Source organism: Sceloporus occidentalis, unplaced genomic scaffold, assembly GCF_023333645.1.
Source record: "Sceloporus occidentalis isolate IW3139 unplaced genomic scaffold, rSceOcc1.0.p SCAF_4, whole genome shotgun sequence".
Lineage (NCBI taxonomy): Eukaryota > Metazoa > Chordata > Lepidosauria > Squamata > Phrynosomatidae > Sceloporus > Sceloporus occidentalis.
Window position 1 is genome coordinate 173,480,647 of NW_028316984.1, and position 19,367 is coordinate 173,500,013.

Here is a 19,367-nt window from a genome sequence, read left to right on the forward strand (position 1 = left end):
AGTTATGTTTAAAATATTGAAGTGTCTAAAGAATTACAATAATTTAAAATATATCCATTTAAAAGCAAAGGGTCACAAAAGTACAGCATTCCATGAAAAACACTTTCCTTTCCTAAAGGCCTACTGGGAAAGGTCTTCACCTAATGGAAGGAGAAAGCAAAGGTGGAACTAGCTTAGCCTCCTTGGGTATGGATATCCAGAGCCTATGACCAGCCACTGAGAAGGCTCATGTTTACAACAAAAATGTGTACACACATTTTAAAAGTCAAAAGCCTAGAAAAGAGCAGCCATAATACACAGATCTAGTTCCTTCAAAAGTTTGTGTCATCATCACCCATGATCTCCTTTATTCCACTGCTTATTCATTCCACAAAATAAGCAAAATCTGATGAGATATGCTTTTTCACTTCCCCAATTTTATAACTTCCCCATTTCCTGTTTTGCTGACACTTTTGATAAAGAATAATGCATTATTGTCTACTAACATAATTCAGAGTAAAGATTTCAATCCTTTGTACACATCTGTTCCAAGTGGGGGCATAAGTAATGTTTCCTATGAGTTATCTTTTCCTTTCTTTCCTCCTTCTGGTAAACCCAAACACTGCAAAATAATCTTGTTCCATGTTTTCATGAATATGAAGTAAGATTTCATATTTCCATATGAAATCGTCTCCCAATTCTGCTAAGCCATTTGGGCTGTTGTGTTGGCAGTCAATTACAATGCTTTGAAAAAAATTAGTACCATATTTCTTTCTTTAAGGAAGCACTCAGCTTATGAAATGTGAAACTGTAGTCTCTAAGACAGGTGAATGAAAAGTGGTCCTAAACTAGTGTCTGTCATCAATAATGGACTAGATGAGGGCAAACAAGTTGAAACTTAATCCAGACAAGAGTGGTGCTCCTGTTCAGTCAGAAGGCCGATCAGAAAATAGATATTCAGCCTGTGTTAGATGGGGTTACACTCCCCCTGAAGACACAGAAGTACAGTTTAGGGGGTCCAAAGAAATGCAGCCAGGCTGCTAATGGGGGCAGGTTATAGAGATCACACAATGCCCCTATTAAAACAGCTCCACTGGCTGCCAGTTTGTTTCCGAGCACAATTCAAAGTGTGGGTTATGACCTATAAAGCCCTATATGACCCAGGTCCAGGCTATTTAGCAGACCATATCTCCTTCTATGAGCCGGCCCAGGCTCTAAGATCTTCAAGGGCGGCCCTTCTCTCCATCCCACTACCATCACAAGCATGGTTGGTGGGGACGCAAGAGATGGCCTTTTCTGTGGCTGCCCCTGGACTGTGGAACTCCCTTCCCAGGAAGACCAGAATGGCCCCTTCCTTGTTGACCTTCCACTGACAGGCTAAGACCTTCCTCTTCAGACAGGTATTCAAAACAACATTTTTAAAGAATGGGCTGGGGTGTTATATTGTTTTAATGTGGTTTACACATTTTTATCTTTTTAAACTATTTGATATTTTAACATGCAATTTGTTTTAATTATTGTAGTAATTTAATTATGTTTTAATGTAGTATTTTTGTATGCTCTTAATTGTACTATTTTTAATACTGTAAGCTGCCCTGAGTTCCAGTCTTGAGAGAAAGATGGAATATAAATCCATATAACAACAACAATGATGATGTTTCTTTTTTATTACAAATTATTACATTTACATTTTGTCCTTTTCCCAAGGAACTCAGAGTGGCATGCAGGGGTGTTACTTGCTAGTGATCTTATAAAGAAGGTGAACCCTGACTAGTGTACCCCAAAATCTCTCAGAAAATCCTTGCCCTTCTTGGCACCTTGGTACTCTCTGGGTCTTAACTGGGAATTTAAGTACCCTACCTTTGTGACCGAAGGTTAATATATATTAATAAAATAACCCACTATATTCTTTAGCTTCCAACTGAATATAGAATAGTAGGACAGTCCAGTAATCTGTTTAAGAGATCAAAGGTAAGGTTGAGGGGTGAGACAAAGGTACTCTGAATCTTTTTGTATTGAATCACACCAACCACAGCTACACTGTGACCAGGGCAGGTGAGCCACCCCCCACAGCTGAGGGTGTTTTCCCCTCCTCCAGCTTGAACCATGAGTTATTAATGCTTCAGCATATCATTATACTCATTCTCCTTAAAAGGAACATTTTCTGTTACAGTTTTCATAACCAAATGTTCCACCCTTTTTTTCAACCACATGGGTGCCCTTCAATATTACATGTGTATCTGCATACACATGATTAAGGATATTCAGGGCAGTTTTAGTAACACCCTGACCAGTACTTTAGGTGCAACCTTTATTGAATTCAGTGGGGTAGCTACGGAAGATGGTATTGCACTGTCAAGATTGTTTGTGTCCTAGATAATGCAGATGTAGATAATCTCTAATCCCTCTGGGGAAAAAATTGACACTTAAAAAAAAGCAGCATTCTACACAGTTTAAAATGTTAAACAGCATTTATTTTCCCATCTGAAACATTAAGCTTTGTAGTAGTCAAAATTAATCATTCACCAACATCAAGGCAACTTTTTAAGAATCAGGTAAGCCAAACAAACAGCTTAACCTTGTGAACATAACTTATAAAATTATTTTTAGATCTACTATTTCATAAATTAACAAGAAACTGAACTCATTACCACAAGAACATTTAGTACACAATGAAAAAACAGACCTGTCTTTTAATCTAGTGCAAAAAAATGTAAAAAACATTTAGTCTTTGGATCAGATGCAGTCAGTCATTTCCTTACATCCGACAAACTGGTGAGTGATGAAAAACTCAATTTTTATTTTTGGAATGTGGTCTGACCAGCACATTGGACCAACAGCAGTATTGGCATAGGGACATCCAATTCCATACAAGACAGGCATCAATGTACTTGAAAAAGTTCATAATCTATTTAGCTGCTACAACGTATGGTTTAGGATATTTTATTCCTGCCTATGAGTCCAGGCCATGACTATGACTAAAAAGACTGAGACTTTTTAAGGAAAAATAATCTTGTAAGGGTAAAAAATCTCTTAAAAGATTATATTTCCTTTGAAAGATAATTAATAGATGTGTAGTTTGTACTAAGCACTTCTTCCTCATAGGTAGTGTCACCATCATCATAAGAAGCTGGGGCACGTACATATATATAATGCATATGGAGGTTGTAGTTCACACAAATGTGTGGGCTGTAAAGTGATTCTATGTAGAGATTTTCATGAGTGCACTGACCACGAATTTTCACAGCAATGCTTTAAATGCTTTCCTCCTTCCATTTAGCAAGGAAGGAGACAAGGGCAGGAAAAAGCAAAATGCAATGTCAGTTGTAGGACTATCACCCTTAGAATAAATAACAGGCACTTGCAACATATTTACTAGCTGTTAACAGCGGAGGTAGTTTAAAATAAGGGTGGCTTGATCACTTAAAATAAGTGGTCCAACCAGCCATTAACTGGTCTGTTTTCTAGGAAACTGAATTAAGCTATCAGAAGGGCAGGAGTGAACTCTCTCACTTCCTGGGAGGAGGCATTTCAATCTGCTGTGTCCTTTATTCCATCACCTCAAATGCAAAACAAAAGAGTTGAAATATCTTTAAAACCACAGCACTTCATAATAGTCAGCTTCAGTGAAATAATGTGCCTACTGTAAGCTGCCTCTTACTGAAAGAAATGGACTTCATTGGAAAGTATTCAAAATAGCTGTTTTGTGAGGTCTCTGTTGTACATTTCTTTAAAATAAAGCTAGAAGGTTTAAATTTCAACCAAATGAAAAAATAGCAATATATTGCAGTTTTATATAGAGCTTGCAAAAGAAACTGGGGAAAAAGACTTCATAAAAGAAATGTTTTCTGCCCAGGAAATAAAAGCATAAATTCCAAGAAAACCCAACTGAGACAATACAGACATAGGTATACTCAGAGGAAAGTTGAATACATTGTTAAAAACTATAGCAAAGAAACAAAACTTCCTCACCAATGTCATTTACAAACAGATGAATCAAACATTGAAGGCTTGAATTGGCTCTGGTTCAAAGGAATGAAGGCTTGGCTTCACTGTGTGTGACAGAAGCCTCAACTGGCCTGAACTTGAAAGTTGTCGAATTGAGTAAATTCAAAGGAGTGTGTCCCAATTGCTGCCCAGCCATTTCTTGGAAAGTACACAGTGACATTCTCCCAGAGCGGATTGCCATTTAACATGCCAGAAGCGTTGGAACCCTATCACAAGGAAAGAGAGAACTTCAATGTACAAGGACTGACACCAATTCAGCAGACTGATTAGTCAAGCTTGAAGTTACAAATGATTTGATAACTTGAAACGTTAATGCTAATGGTAATTCAACCATAGCAAGCTAGCACATAAAGGCACTGAATGGTCAAGTTTATGCTCAGTTACAGAAATCAAAATTTGGGAACCAGATGTAGACAGATGTAACTGGCCTGTTAGGCAGCAGATTTCCCAACTATTTCTTCCTTATTGTAGCTCTTCCAGCCTACTGAAAAGGCTACACAGCAGGTCAGAAGTATACTGCTGAATGGGATGAGATGTTGTGCATGAGGAGAACCCTAAAACTGGGTGGAGGGACATTCTGTAACAGATTGTGTCTGGCAACAGAAGGCAGCTCCTTAATACAACTTAATATGCATTGTTTCAGTAGAGATGTCATCTGAAAAAGTTCAAATGGTAGATAACAAATCTCTTTGTGAAAAACAATTTATGGCTCAGTTAAGAGTCCCATACAATTTTTTCTTCCACTAGAATACAACTCAAAATAAAAAAAAAAACATGGAAGGATGGAACTAATGTAGCTGACATATTAAACAGAAAAGGCCTTGAATTTTGGGAGAAGCTCTTCTCCCAGTTGAATTGACCTCTATCAAGCCACTAAAATAACTAGCACTGACTATATTACCATTTCAGACTCATTTCACTGTACCTGATCTATCACAACGTTTTCCTTGCTCTTCCATATCAACAAAATCAGTAGTAGCATCAAGAAATATGCAAGCCAAATAATCAAGTGCCCTTAATCCACTGGGATTCCTTACACCATATACAAGTTTATTATATGCTAAACAAGAATTATAGTCTTGCATGGTTAGTTAAGTCTTAAAACAAATAAGTGCACTTTCCCTCAGTACAAACCAGAATTGCCCATTCCTTTTCAAAAAAAAGGGTTAGAACAGTGGTTCTCAATCTTCCTAATGCCACGATCCATAGGGGTCTTAGGCAACCCCTGTGAAAGGGTCGTTCGACACCCAAAGGGGTTGCAACCTACAAGTTGAGAACCGCTGGGTTAGAATATAAGTAGAAAGGCTAGGTACTGAGGTCAGATGTGACACCTGAGGCTTCACAGCCCTGGTGTTAGGAGTGAAATGGAAATCCTAGACTGCACTGAAGGAACACACTGTAAACTAAAATCTGATCTCAAAAAAGGCAATACTCAAAAGTAAGTGGGAGAACTTATAAGCTTCCCAGGACACAGTTTTACGTGAACAAATAAACTTCTAAGGGAAACTCCACCATGAAATTATCAGATTACAATTTACCAAGAAGTCCAGCTCCATGACCTGTGGCCCAAATCAACATAACAAATTTTATACCACTACCATGAGAACTAGCATTCCCATAACTGGATGTTTGTTTAATCGTCAATGATGCCTAGTGAAGGACCATTGTAACCATTTTAATGTAACTGTCACTGTTTATATGATCTGTATATAAGACACAGAACATGATTTTGCTCTGACTTGTGTCTCCTTTATTTGAAAGGCATGGGACCAGGTGTGTTTTGAAATTTGGATTTTTTTTCAGATTTTCAATTATTTCCATATACATAATGAGGTATCTTGGAGAAAAGACCCAAGTCTAAACATGAAAATCATTTATGTTTCTTATACACCTTATACACACAGCCTGAAAGTAATTTTATACAGTATGCCCTTGGTATCTGCTGGGATTTGGTTCCAGGAATATCAACGCCATCCGCCCGCCCACCCCCTGGAGATACTAAAATCCGTGGATACTCAAGTACTATTAAATACAGTGTGATTGTGTGCCCTGTATAAAATAGCAAAATCAAGGTTTGCTTTTTGGAATTTATAAATTTTAAAAATATTTTCAAACCGTGGATGCTTGAATCAATGGATAAAAATTCCATGATAAAGAGGATTGACTGTATACCATATTTTAAATAATTAATATTTTTGTGAATGAAACAAAGTTTGTGTATACCGAATCCTCAGAAAGCAAAGGTGTCACTATCTCAGTCATTTATGTGGATGATTTTGGATTTTGGAATTGTGGATATGGGAGGCTCAGCCTGTAATACACTCATTAGACTTGTGCTACAAGGCTTTTCATTATTTCTGATGCAATGGTAAACATGGATTTCCTTGTGGAAATGCTGTATGTTAACCACAAACTCATTCTCCAAGTGTGGATCCTAGTGTAGCAGAAACGGCACCATTCAAACATAACAAGGAGTTAAACAGCAGGCCTAGGGAAACTTCAGCTTGTAGAAACAGATTTGAGGGGAGGGGATATGGGAAAGTTAAGTTAAAATGTCATCCAAAACATGAAGACAGAGTCTGGTCACAGAAAGTTGAGAGGCCACCTAAACAAATCATTTGTATGCAGAGCTCAGACCACAGGTAAATCTCATTTCTTGCCACTAGTTAATATAAAACCTATTTCACTTGATCTACAGTGCTTACCGTAAGCATCAGAGTAAGCGTATGCCATGCTTTAGCCCGCACACCAGACAGTCCTTTCATCAAGATATTGTTACCATCTGAAAAACAAATTATACTTTAAAATGTTTATTGTATTTTGGGCATCCCTTAAAATTAAATGCGATTGAAACTCTATTGTGAACAAAATTAAAAGTATGAAAGGATGTAAGTTTGCTTGAGACCCAGTCATTATTCAGTTCCATTAACTTTAACGTTCTACATAAGGATTTAGAAATTATTTGTTCATTACTAACAGAAGTTCAAATGGCCAAAAAACAGAAACCACTTCCGATTATAATTTTTTAGGGTTTTTTCTTTTGTGGATCTAAGTTGTGTGGAGATGATTTCAAATATGGAAAACTGCTCCCCTCCCCAAATACTTTCAAACGTTGCTCACTTTCAAAAGCTGCCTTATTCTAAGTATATGTATTAAAAATAATTATATTCTCTTCCTTTTTCTTTGTGTCCCATACTTGAATACCTAAAATATAACACAATAATTAACAATGAATACAGTGGGCCCTCCACATTTGCTGGGGTTAGGGGCAAAAGACCTCTGTGAAAGTAGTAAAATGGCAAATTAAAAAAAACAACACTTTTTTTTTAAAAAAACCAGAGAATACCTGTCTAGGAATATCCAGGTCCTTCAGCACAACTCTATGTCAACATCAGCTGGAACTTGACCATATATATAATCATGTTGGATGAACTAAAAATGCCTAGAGAAGTGTTTGCTCTAGGAATCTCTAGGTCCTCCAGCATGACTCTATGGTCAACCTCTGACAGAATCATGCTGAAGAACCTGGACATTCCTAGAGAGAACATATCCATTAAATCTGTAAATAATCAAAGCTGCAAAAGTCAAAGCCACAAATGTGGAGGGCCGACTGTAACAGGGATCTGTGTAGGCAATTTAATAGCAAGTTCCTATGTTTTTAACATAGAGCCCAGATTCCAGGTCTTGTTGAAAAACCATTTTCTCTAAAAGGTCTTAGCTCAATGCAGTTATTTGTCCACACACAGAGGGCTCCCAGGTGATGAGATAATTCACCAGCATGCCAAGACCAGAATATCCCATAGCATGCAGTCACCCCTAAAGACACTCCCATATGTTTTATAAAAAACCCTGCACCTGGGAATCCTGTTTTGCCATTCAACCAAATTAACTTACAATCACCCTCCTTCATGCTAAAATTCTAAAGGAGCCAGACATGTGGAGTCCTGAGCATATGCCAACCAACACATTTTTAGCTGCCGCATAAGGGAAAAATGTGAATGCTCAAGCCCCATTGTTTTCTTCCAGCGTGCATCTCCCTTCCTTCCGGCGCGGCTTCCAGCATATGCTGGAAGCCATGTACAACGCAGGCGCACTGTACATGGAAAGCTCTTTCTCAGCCATCAAAAGGTGACCTGCTATTTTGATGGCCTCTGTGGCAGTTATAATTGCTCTCTGAACAACTAGCAAAAAGCATCCTGACCTGACATCAAACTGGGGAATGGGAGAGAACAAATCTACGCTGTCAATCTAGCACTACACCTAATAACTACTGCATATTGAGTTTGCGATGCAAGCATCAAACATCTAAGAATGCCACTCTGTGTTATTCACAACAGTTATACTAAAACTATCTAAAAGGCATGGAAAATAGTTAATTACAACTAAGTTGCAAGTATTTGAAACAGTTATTCAAAATTACTCACGGAGGTCGCCTGTGACTCGATATGTGCCATCAGGGAGGACCCAGAAGAAAATTCCTTTGGCATTTCCAACATATATTCCAGCTTTGTCAACTCTTCCTCCAATAAATGCACCTCCTTTTTCTGATTCTATGTAAATGTCACATGTTATTGTTAGGTTAACCCTGAAAAAGACAACATAGTGTTCAATGCTGGGAAAAAGAAATATTCATTTTTTGCCACCAAGTTTTTCATTTGCTTCTTCTATAGGAAACTAGTAGATGTAAACCCAAATTAAATATTTCCTCTAACTAAAAAAAAAAAAAAAATCCTGATTTCACAGGGTAATCATATATGGTTGCTGCCCAATCTGGTATGCTGGTAGATTGACCCATGTCCCCCATGCTATTTTCCCACTAAAAATGCCTCCCCAAGCTGATATTTCTCCTTTGTTTGCATGAGCTGGAGTGGGAGTGTGGATCCTCAGCAGAAAATGGCATAGGGAGAAATCTGTTGTCCTGATGTACCATAGTCTCAAACCAGATAACCCACTTCTCCCAGATGCAATTTATCAACAACAACAACAACAACATCAATGCACAGATGAAGAAGTACAAGGAACACATATTATTATCTACTGAGAGCTTAAAGCAACTACCCAGCTGGTTCATAACATGGACAATTATCTTTATCTGACCTGCATACCCATATACATATCAAGATACAAAGGAGCTTCACTGTAACTTAGCTTTAACTCAAAATAAAGCAGAGCATATTATAAACAGAACCTGGAAACATCTCCGAAGGCCTGCTGATGCACAAACAGCAACCCTCATAAAGTGAAAAGAGGCCTAATGTAATTGTCTATTTCTCTGCTCCGCCACACTGTCCCAATCCACTGCTAGCACATAAAATAAGGCCACCACTGTTGGTGAATTATTCCAACTGGTAACTGACAGTTACTTTCTATTCTGTCCCAAAACAACCCCTCATCAGAATTCGGAAAAATGTGGAGTTAGGAAAACATAAAAAAAAATTGGAGTAAACTCTTCACTAGCCACACTGACTGGGAGTTCTGGGAATTGTAGTCCAGAAAGGAAATTTTCAAGCTCTGGGAAGAAATGACAGAAAAGCTAAGTTTCAGGGCAGGAAACAAATGCAGAGGAGAGGGAAATAGTCACTGTACTACTTTACTGTATTCCTTTATCTGTGAGTCATCTATTGTGAGTATTGCATTCCTTTACTTGTGAGCCATCCTCAAAATATTTAGGGCACCATGCAAATCTTTAACATAAACAATTCACATATAGAATGAGCAAGAAATTTACCCACAAAGGTGATATATTAACAGTACAATGATAAATACCTCAAGGAAAATGGTACTTCTTAAGCCCCTTTTGGTACACCCATCCCATAAACACAGGAACTAAAATGACTTGTACTTATAGGTTTCTGTTACCCAATATCTTGCTTTCATCACCTTATCTATGCACAAAAATAGGCAGCAGGTGGCAGTCTGGGATCGTGTTTAATATATTACTATAGCTAGGACAATGTAAACACAAGAATTTCTTGAAGAACAAAAACCAGAAACAAAGAACCTGCGATTCACCAGAAATGAATCTCCTTTTGCATTTATGCTGAAAGATCCACACTGTAATTAACTAAACTATAATTAACAACAAAGGGCTCTCCACATTCACTGGAGTTAATGGCACAGAATTCCTATAAAAGTGAAAAAACCACAAAGTTTTTTACCCAAAACAATAATTCTCTAGGAATTTCTAGGTCCTCCAGAATAACTATGGTCAACATCTGCCAGACATAGTCCATAGAATTGTGCTGGAGGACCTATAAATGCCAACAGAAGTGTTCTCTCTAGGAATTTCTAGGTCTTCCAATGTGACTGCTATAGGACCTAGAGAAACATATTAATAAAATCTATGAATACTCAAATCTACAAAGTCAAAGTTACAAATGAGGAGGGTCAACTGTGTTTTCAAATTCCATGGCAAGCTTTATGTCAAACTGAAGTCTCAATGTAGTGCTCTCAGTAACATACCATTTGTAATTGCCTATAACGCTGATGGTATTCTCTGCATCAGCGACCCAAGTTACAGGTCTCTGAGTCACCACTTGTCGGAGAGTAAAGGTGTGCTCGCCTGGATCAGAACTGTTTACAAAGTACTCAAACACTCCAGTTTGATCAGCAAAGTTTGGTGCCTCACTAAAAGTTGGGTTGCCTATTTGGAGAATAAAAGACTTGTTATTTCCACTCCTAAACATACATAAATGTTTATATCAGAGAGGATGCCCCACAACACTGCATCCCGAAAGCCATGTATGTTTACAGTGCTATAAAAATAAGCTATAATAATAATAATAAAATAATAATAATGTTTACTACTACAATTCAGTGGCAGCTGGTGGCTTCCAAGGGAATGGATCTGCTCTCTGGGTTTCAGTCTGAACTGTCCACAGTTGTGAAGCTACTGAGGTCCAGCATCTTGAAGAATGCCTTTAAAATTCAGATGAAACCCTGGAGCAGATTTGCCACAACACTGACATGAAAGCCACCAGCTTCCTCAGCCTGAACTGTGACAAAAGTGGTTTTCCACTATTTAAAACTGGGTTAATAGCATAGTGCAGTTTGGTAAGAAATGATCTTAAAGGGGTGTTTCTTTTTCATCATCATTATCATCATCATCAAGCTGACTGGGGATGTATCTATACTATATGAATAATGCAATTTGATGCCACTTTTACTGCCATATAGAATTCTGGGATGTGTAGTTTTGTGAGGCAGAGAAGGCTAAAAGCTGTGAAATCCTGTGATTTCATAAAATGGAGCTACAGCACTTAATGTGATGTCAAACTGTATTATTTCTATGGTGTAGATGCACTCTGGGACAGGAAATGTCAAAAAAATGTCCAGGTGAGCCTCATTCCCTGCAATGATTAAAGCTATATTTTATTGTATGTTTTATTGTATATAATTTATACGGTATTGCTGTTTTTATAATGTAATCCTGCCTCGATCCATAGGGAGAGGCGGGAAATATAAATAAATTATTATTATTATTATTATTATTATTATTATTATTTTAATTAATAATAATTTGTTTTATTTATATACCGCTATTCCAAAGATCATAGCAGTGAACAGCAAGTAAACTAATTAGCAAGTAAGCTAATTAAGCTAATTTCCCCCCAACAGTCTGGGTACTCATTTTAGCCACCTCGGAAGGATGCAAGCCTGAGTCGAGCTTGGGCCCTTTTGCTGGTCTTGAACTCGCAACCTTGTAGTTTTGAGTAAATGGCTGCAGTACAGGCATTTAACCACTGCGCCACCAGGGCTCCATAATATATAAATTCAAATTTGTGTATTCAGGAGGGGAGATGGGTGGGACTGAGCCCAAGCACACCTGTGACCAGCCTTATTTATATTCACACTATCCTGTTAACCCAGTTTTAGAGGAGAAGATCTGGACTTCAGCTCCCAAAAGGAACCACCAGCACTGCCAACATCTGGAGGATTAGAGGCTGAAAACTATCAGATAATAAATCTCTTGTAGAAAATTCTAAGCGCTCCACCAAACTACAAAATTCTGATCAGATGGAGCCACTTGAAAGTGATATAAAACTGGTATTATTCTGAAGTGCAGACACAACATAAGAGGGCTCTTCTGGATAAAACTTTTGACACATAGAACTATTTGTGACCTTCTTGAGAACAGATACATGTTTCTCAAAGTTGAATATCCACAGAAATAAACTCAAGAGCCACTGGGCAGACTAATGTTTTACTGCTGCAGGTTTCTGGTCATCCTCTATTGTGTCTTCCTGAGAAATGACGCTACTGTGATAAGGAACCTGTTCGAAAGTAAGATTACTAGTAGGTACCTCCGGGCACTACTGATTTAAAAGATTCTGCAACAAGGCTGCAAGTACTAACTTACGGATATTAAAATCATCCTTGTATTTGGAAGGAAAAGGCTGAGATGGAGGAGGATTTTGGAAAGAGCCTTTATGGCCTGTTTTCAGTGTTGTCAAAGTATAGATCTCATCCAGACCCAGACTGAGTGTCAACACCCCCTCACAGACCTGTATGAAAAGAAGATGAACAAGTGATACACCAGAGGAAGGAAGCATAGCGAAATCTTTCGGCTTGGTGCACACCTAGGACTGATATGGTAAGAGAAGAATCCTGCTTCAAATTAACTGGCTCCATCCAGATTTAGTCTCAGATAAACTATATTCAGCTGGTATCACTCTGAATTAGTCATGGTTTATTTACCCCATTTATTTCACCAGGTTTACTCCAAGTATGATTATATCTGGACCCAACCAATATTCTTGTAAATTTGCTCTGCTTCAGCCTCTCTGGACACTGTATAAGCTATTAGACAAATTTAAAGAGGCATTATATTTTACTCATGAATTATCAATGGATATTGCAATAAAAGGAGACAGCATCTGACAGAAAATGATTCTGTAAGGAACAGAGAAAAAGTTTATTTATCGACTTGAAAAAGTGTATATATTCCAAATTAGGGGTGGACAACTTTGGTCCTCCAGATGCTTTGACCTACAACTCCCATCACTTCCACACCCAACATGGCCAATGATAAGACACTTGGAAGTAAAGTCCAGAACAAATGAAGGTCTAAAAGTTCCCCACTCCTGGCCCCAAATGTTAAATGGACAGAGGCAGAGACTCTGAAAGCATGAGGCAGAAATAAGTGCAATTTCCCATGCAGGTTCCAAGTACAGCTTTAAATACTGTAGACAAGCTGAGTGGGCAAAGGGTTTAAAAATCTGGTGGAAAGGAAGAGCAAGGACTTCATGGTGGGATTAACTTCCATCAGCCATAGGAGGGGGTGGTGGTGGCCAGCAGTAGCAAGCCCCGGCACAAGGCACACATTATTCCTGCTTTCTGCTGGGAGCACACCAGCTGCACTTCTGCCTTTTGAAGGAAAGAGTCTGGTGGCTGGCTCTGCTACTGTGGCCTCCACTACTGCTCTGGGATCACTTCTCGGCCTGCATGCAGTTGGTCACAAATAATTTGTTTAAAAGTTTCTTCATTTCAATCCATGGTTGCTCAAATTGGCAGATACTGAACCCATGGATATCGAGGGTCCACTGCAGAAACAGGTTGAGTCTTCCTTATCCAAAATGTTTGGGAACAGAAATGTTTTGGATTTTGGAATGTTTGTATGTACTTAATAAGATATCTCGCAGATGGGACTTAAATCTAAACACAAAATTCATTTATGTCTCGAATACACCTTATACACAGTGCACGGAGGTAATTTTATACACAATATTTTTAACAGTTTTGTTCATGAAACAAAGTTTTAGTACACTGATCCATCAGAAAGCAATGATTTCACTATCTCAGCCTCCTGTGAAAATAGTTTTACATTTTGGACTATTTTGGATTTCAGAATTCCGGATAAGGAAGACTCAACCTGTACATCAATTTCTAAATTCTAAAACTAAGGGGACTTAAATGCATTTTACTTTTACATATTTAATGCTTCACACAATGTCTAATATAATATCAAGTGTGAATCAATTCTGCAGTAGTCACTTCCAACCTGTAGATTTAGGGACACTCACTTTTATAGGCCCAAGTGACTTGAACAAGGTGGAGTTTGAAGATGAAAATTCAAGCTTAGAATACCACATCTGAAGAGCCTGCAGTTTGCGCTGAAGAGGAAAAACATTTAAATTAAATTCTCGTTGTAACAGAAGCTTATTATCAGTCAAGAACTCCAGTAACTACTAGCTTGTCCTCAAACAACAACAACAGAATAAACAAAAAATCTATCACAACATTTTAGTGAACAGATCAGCAATTCTGATCATGTTCAGAGAAATTTTATATAAGGGAGAGGGCTGGTGAAGTGGGAGATGTTCTACCATTTCAAAAGCCCTTGAACCTCTTGGTACCTTGAAGAGAAGGGTGGTCCAAAAACAGACCTGGCAGACCATCATTGTTTTACAGTAACTACCATCCCTAATGCCTCTCATCTGATGCATGTAGAAAAGGAACATCCTGTTTCATTCCACTGGTGGCAGTTCTACAGTTACTTAGAATTCTTTCCCAGAGACCTGGAGTCCTGCAGCTCAGGGTAATGGGCTAGAGCTCTTTAAGAAAGAACTCTAACCACCTCACCAAACCACAAACCTCAGTACTCCACACTAATGTGGTACCAAACGACTATAACTGTAGATACACTGTTACTGCACAGAGCATAAAGAAGGAATGAAGTCCACAGGACAGTGTTTTTCCTTGTTTTAATTAAATCTCGTGTCCAGCTACACAGACACTGTAAAAATACATTCAGTACCACCCTTATTGAATTTCCAAGTGTGTATAGCCCATGCTGGATATTAGTAACTGAAAATAAAAATGATTTGGCATCATTCAGGGTATGTGCCCTTTACTTACAAAGGATCCTTTGAAGTGGAATGTTGCTTTCTGGGGTGACACAATGAATGGAAATAAAGGTGGCCTGATGCACTTTGAATGGCCATGGGTCTGAAAATGAATAGAAAAGAACATGTGTCAGAGAACAATAATTCAAAGTGACACTTTATTCCCTTTACCTCCAGCATTTGGACTGAGACTGCTGTTGTTATGTAGCCAAAACACAAAATGAGAAGACAGCAATCTGCAGAAGTAACCCCCTCTAAAAAAAAAAACACCCAACACCAAAACAAAACAAAACCAAAGATGGGGGGAGAGGCTTCAAAAGGCACAGTAAACATGGAAAGGCTAGCTGAGTCACTGTTTTGGGCCGGGGGGGGGGGGGGGTTGAAGAGAATAAAAAAAGAGGGAGGGTGGGGGAGGAATGGAATACAGTGCTTATAATCCTAAACCACTACTTTTACATAACTAATGCCCTAGTGTTTTTCATCTTAACATCATGATTAGTACTCTGTCTCCATTACAGCTACTTGGTGATAGCAGAAAATGCAAAGCTATATAAATGGAAAGGTAAAGGCCTGAAAAACCAGTGGAAACAGCATAAGTTGCACAGGAAACACCTTCTGTAGTCCTTTCCATGCTACTTATAACAAGAACAGGAAGAAGATAGTACATCTAGAAACCTCAAACCACATCTCACAAAACATGTATTTTCATTCAATGTCAAACAGTTCATAGTAGAAAAAAAAACTAATTTCAAGATCACACTGTCAATGACAGTTGAAGACTGGCTGCAGAAACAGAAATATCTTGAAATGTCCTTGCAGTTCTCCCATTCCTTGAAACAAGTATATAGATAGTACTAAAATCATAATCACTATGAAAGTTCAGAATTCCAAGCTTTAATGTAATTCATGCCATAATTTACAACATAGGAAGAGCTACACTGGAATATAGTAAAAGCCTATGGAGATGGGAATTCTGCTTATTGACAGCCATTCTCCATGGATTTTCCCATTTCCTTTTTGAAGCCACCCAAATTGACACACATTATTAGTCCATGTGGTAGCAAATTCCAGTTTTAACATTGTACTGAAGAAATACTTCCCATTTATCTGCCTTGTTAATTCAACTTCAGAAGGTGAGCTCAGGTTTTCCTATTATGACAGAGGGAAAAGGCCTTCTCCTCATTCCTCAACTACTCTCATGACATAATGCAAAACAGAGTTGAAGACCATCCTGTTCAGGGCAGCATTCCCAGGCATTGCATAATTGTCACTTGCTATTTGATGTTCTTTTGTTGCCTGTTTTATTGAATCATTTCCTATATTGCTATGTATTTTATATGTATTATCCTACTAGAGAGGCCCCTTCCCCACCACCACTCCCTTCTCCTTTTGTGTCGTGTCTTTTTAGATTGTAAGCCTGAGGGCAGGGAACCGTCCAATTAAAAAGATTGTATGTACAGCGCTGTGTAAATTTACAGCGCTTTATAAATAAAGGTTAATAATAATAATAATAATAATAATAATAATAATAATAATAATAACTCCCCTCCTTGACTTTCTCTAAGATGAAGAGCCCCAAATATTGTGATCTTTTCTCACAGGACAACTGTGTCATCTCCCAGATTATTTGGCTACTGTTTTCTGCATCTTTTCCAGACTAATAATTTCCTTTTTGTAGTATGGTGAACAGAACTGTCTATAGTACTTCCAGAGGGGTCAGTTCAAAGGCTTGTATAAAGGCATTAGCATTTCTGTGAAGTCATAGGCTTTTACGGCTGGCCTTGATAGTTTTTTGTGGGCTCTGCAGGCTATGAGGTTGTGTTCTAGAAGTGTTTATTCCTGATGTTTTGCCAGCAACTGTGGCTGGATATTCATAAAATGTTGGCATGGAAGAGAGTGGGATATATATATACTGTTAGATGAGAGGAAGTGATTTACATGTTAATCTGTGTATTGTTCTGTTGTTGAATGCCAACGCCTCAGGGTGTCTATTTAACTAATGATCCATTGTCTGCTGGGAAACCCCCTACACACACACACACACACACACACAGAGGGACCACCAAACACAGTGTTCAAATATGAATCAAGGAACACGAGAGACACTGCAGATTGGATCAGCCAGAAAAATCAGCAGTAACAGAACGTGTTATAAATCATCCTGGGCATAAAATGCTATTTAAAAACACTGAAATTCTGCACCATACCAACAACTATCAGAAACCCTTAAAGTAAATAAAGTTTGCTACCAGTCCTGAAAACACAAAATCAAGACCCACCAAATACGAATGAAAACCACCCAGAGGGAGGGGGGGTTTCCCAGCAGACAATGGATCGTTAAATAGACACCTTGCCATTCAACAGCAGATTAACTTCCTCTCCACTAACAGTATATATACCCCACAGTATATATACCCCCCACACAGGAATAGACTCTTCTAGAACATGACCCCATAGCCTGAAAAACCCACAAAAAACTATTAGCATTTGTATTTATCAACCCTGGGAAGAATATCTGTATAAATTAATGTCATTTTACAAATGTGTGAGAGTGCAGCAACTCAAAGACCATCTTCTGAATTCATAGCAGAGGTCAGATTTGCAAAGGGCTCTTCCCAGACATAGCATAGTCTCAGGTATAAGCTTCAAACCTGTCGCTCTTTACAGTGAATTCACTAGTGCTATGTAATTAGTTAGAAGTATTAATTTCAAAGTGCAATTTGCAGCCACAGTTTTCAGTGTTGGTGATGAGTTAGGTGGACTTTGGCAGAAGAATATTTACCATTGTTTCAATGATGATAGTAAGATTGCCTTGTCCATCTGTCAGAGCAACATAGCTACCACCTGCTTCCAGATGCCCATCCACTTGCAAATAATGCCAGCCTGGTTGTGTGAACTGGCTTGTGTGTGCTGTGCCAGAAATAGAAAAAGCAGAAAAACACAGTGATGAAATCCACTTTGATTAAAAGAGAGATCCCTTCAAAGCTGTGGCCCTCATGTAGTAAAGTAATACAAAAGGAAGTAATCAGCACACTCCATGGAAACCCCAAATTTGCAAAATTTATTTTTTAAATAAACTCTTTTGAGAAAATGGAATGGGAAGACAGCCATGTGAGGACTGAGAATGTTCTGTAGGCATGTAATGTTAACTGACAGCTGACTTTTGAGGGGTGGTAACCCCCGGAAAACTGAGAGGAAGGGGGATGGCATGAAACCTTCTGGAAGAAGGAATGAAGGTTACAGCCTTAAACCTAGTCAGATCCCAGGTCTTTCTATGTGCAGCACTGTCTACATATAGGTAGGCAATTTCCAGAGGCACTTCACTACATGGAGGACTGCCCCTACACTGACATCCATCTGCACCTCAGATACCTACTCATTTTTAAAAAATTACTTTAATAAGCCATTTTGGGAGGGGTTGGGAGCAATTTCTCCAACAGCTCAACCTGTTTGATACCCTGGTTGCAAACCTAGGAGTGATCAGAAGCTGGTTTCAAAACTCAAAGGGAAATGAAGCCAAAAAAAAAAAAAAAAGGATGCAAGACTGAGGAAGACATTTCTTCATATCGTCATGAAAGCTTACTAAAATGTGAAGATTCTTTTAATACATTCATATTTGTTGAGAAAGTGATGAATTGGAAACAAAAAAATGTATTTTCTTGGCCATGAGGGATGTAAATGTTTCAAATCTTTTAATAGTAGTTTTCTTCACAGAAAATGTTACACTTTTTTCAGCAGCAGTTCCAGCAGTATTTTTTTTTACAGTGGGCCCTTGGTATGTGCACAAATTTGGTTCCAGAACCTCCCATGAATAACCAAATCTGTGGATGCTCAAGTCCTATTATATACAATGGCATTGAGCCTTGGAAAGGCGGGATAGAAATAAAAATTTTATTATTTATTATTATTAAAACTGTGTCCCTTACATAAAATGGTAAGATCAATGTTTGCTTTGGGGGGGCTGGGGGGTATTTTCAAGCTGTGGATGGTTGAATCCATGGATGCAGAATCCATGGATACTGAGGGTCAACTGTATGTTCAGTGCAACAGAACATCCTTCCCCAACAAAGACTCTACAGGTGTCTTGCACTACAACACTTATCATCCATGACAACTGGCCATGCTCAGTGGGACTGACAGTAGTCCAGAACATCTGAAATGTGTCATGTCAAGGAAGGCTAATAATAATTTTACAATTTTACTTTTAGAAGAATGCAGACAAATTTTAAGCAGCAAATACATTTTACAGTAATGTATTTTATAATCAAGGAAAGTCATAACTGAAAAGACATATGTGGTTCAAAAATTTCTGTTAAGTGTACCTGTGATCCATATGGGAGGATTCACAGTGTAATGTCCACTCCATGGTTCTTGCGCTGTCATTAAACCACTTCGGCCAAAAGGTAAATCTTCATAGTAACTGGCTACTAAATTCCAAGCAATAGTACTGGAATACGGGAAAAGATAGAAAATAAGAGTTAATAACAGATTCTGTAGTAGGGATGAGCTTATGCAAATTGGGCACAAGAACTATAA

General features: G+C 38.3%; 1 protein-coding gene across 3 annotated transcripts in view; it reads right to left on the reverse strand.

The window, feature by feature from the left end:
- Window positions 1–2,463: 2,463 nt before the first annotated feature.
- The window catches only part of LOC149315021 (galactocerebrosidase-like), a 48,101-nt gene continuing 31,197 nt past the window's right edge, over window positions 2,464–19,367 (reverse strand). For all 3 annotated transcript variants that reach the window (XM_089522350.1, XM_089522348.1, XM_089522349.1), the window contains 9 exons: window positions 19,154–19,278; window positions 17,614–17,741; window positions 14,845–14,934; window positions 14,010–14,099; window positions 12,347–12,491; window positions 10,450–10,630; window positions 8,412–8,572; window positions 6,693–6,769; window positions 2,464–4,193 (listed from right to left, as the gene is read on the reverse strand). In XM_089522350.1, coding sequence (XP_089378476.1) covers window positions 4,050–4,193; window positions 6,693–6,769; window positions 8,412–8,572; window positions 10,450–10,630; window positions 12,347–12,491; window positions 14,010–14,099; window positions 14,845–14,934; window positions 17,614–17,741; window positions 19,154–19,278 — 1,141 coding nt within the window. In that variant the 3' untranslated portion in view covers window positions 2,464–4,049. The remainder of the gene's footprint in view (window positions 4,194–6,692; window positions 6,770–8,411; window positions 8,573–10,449; window positions 10,631–12,346; window positions 12,492–14,009; window positions 14,100–14,844; window positions 14,935–17,613; window positions 17,742–19,153; window positions 19,279–19,367) is intronic.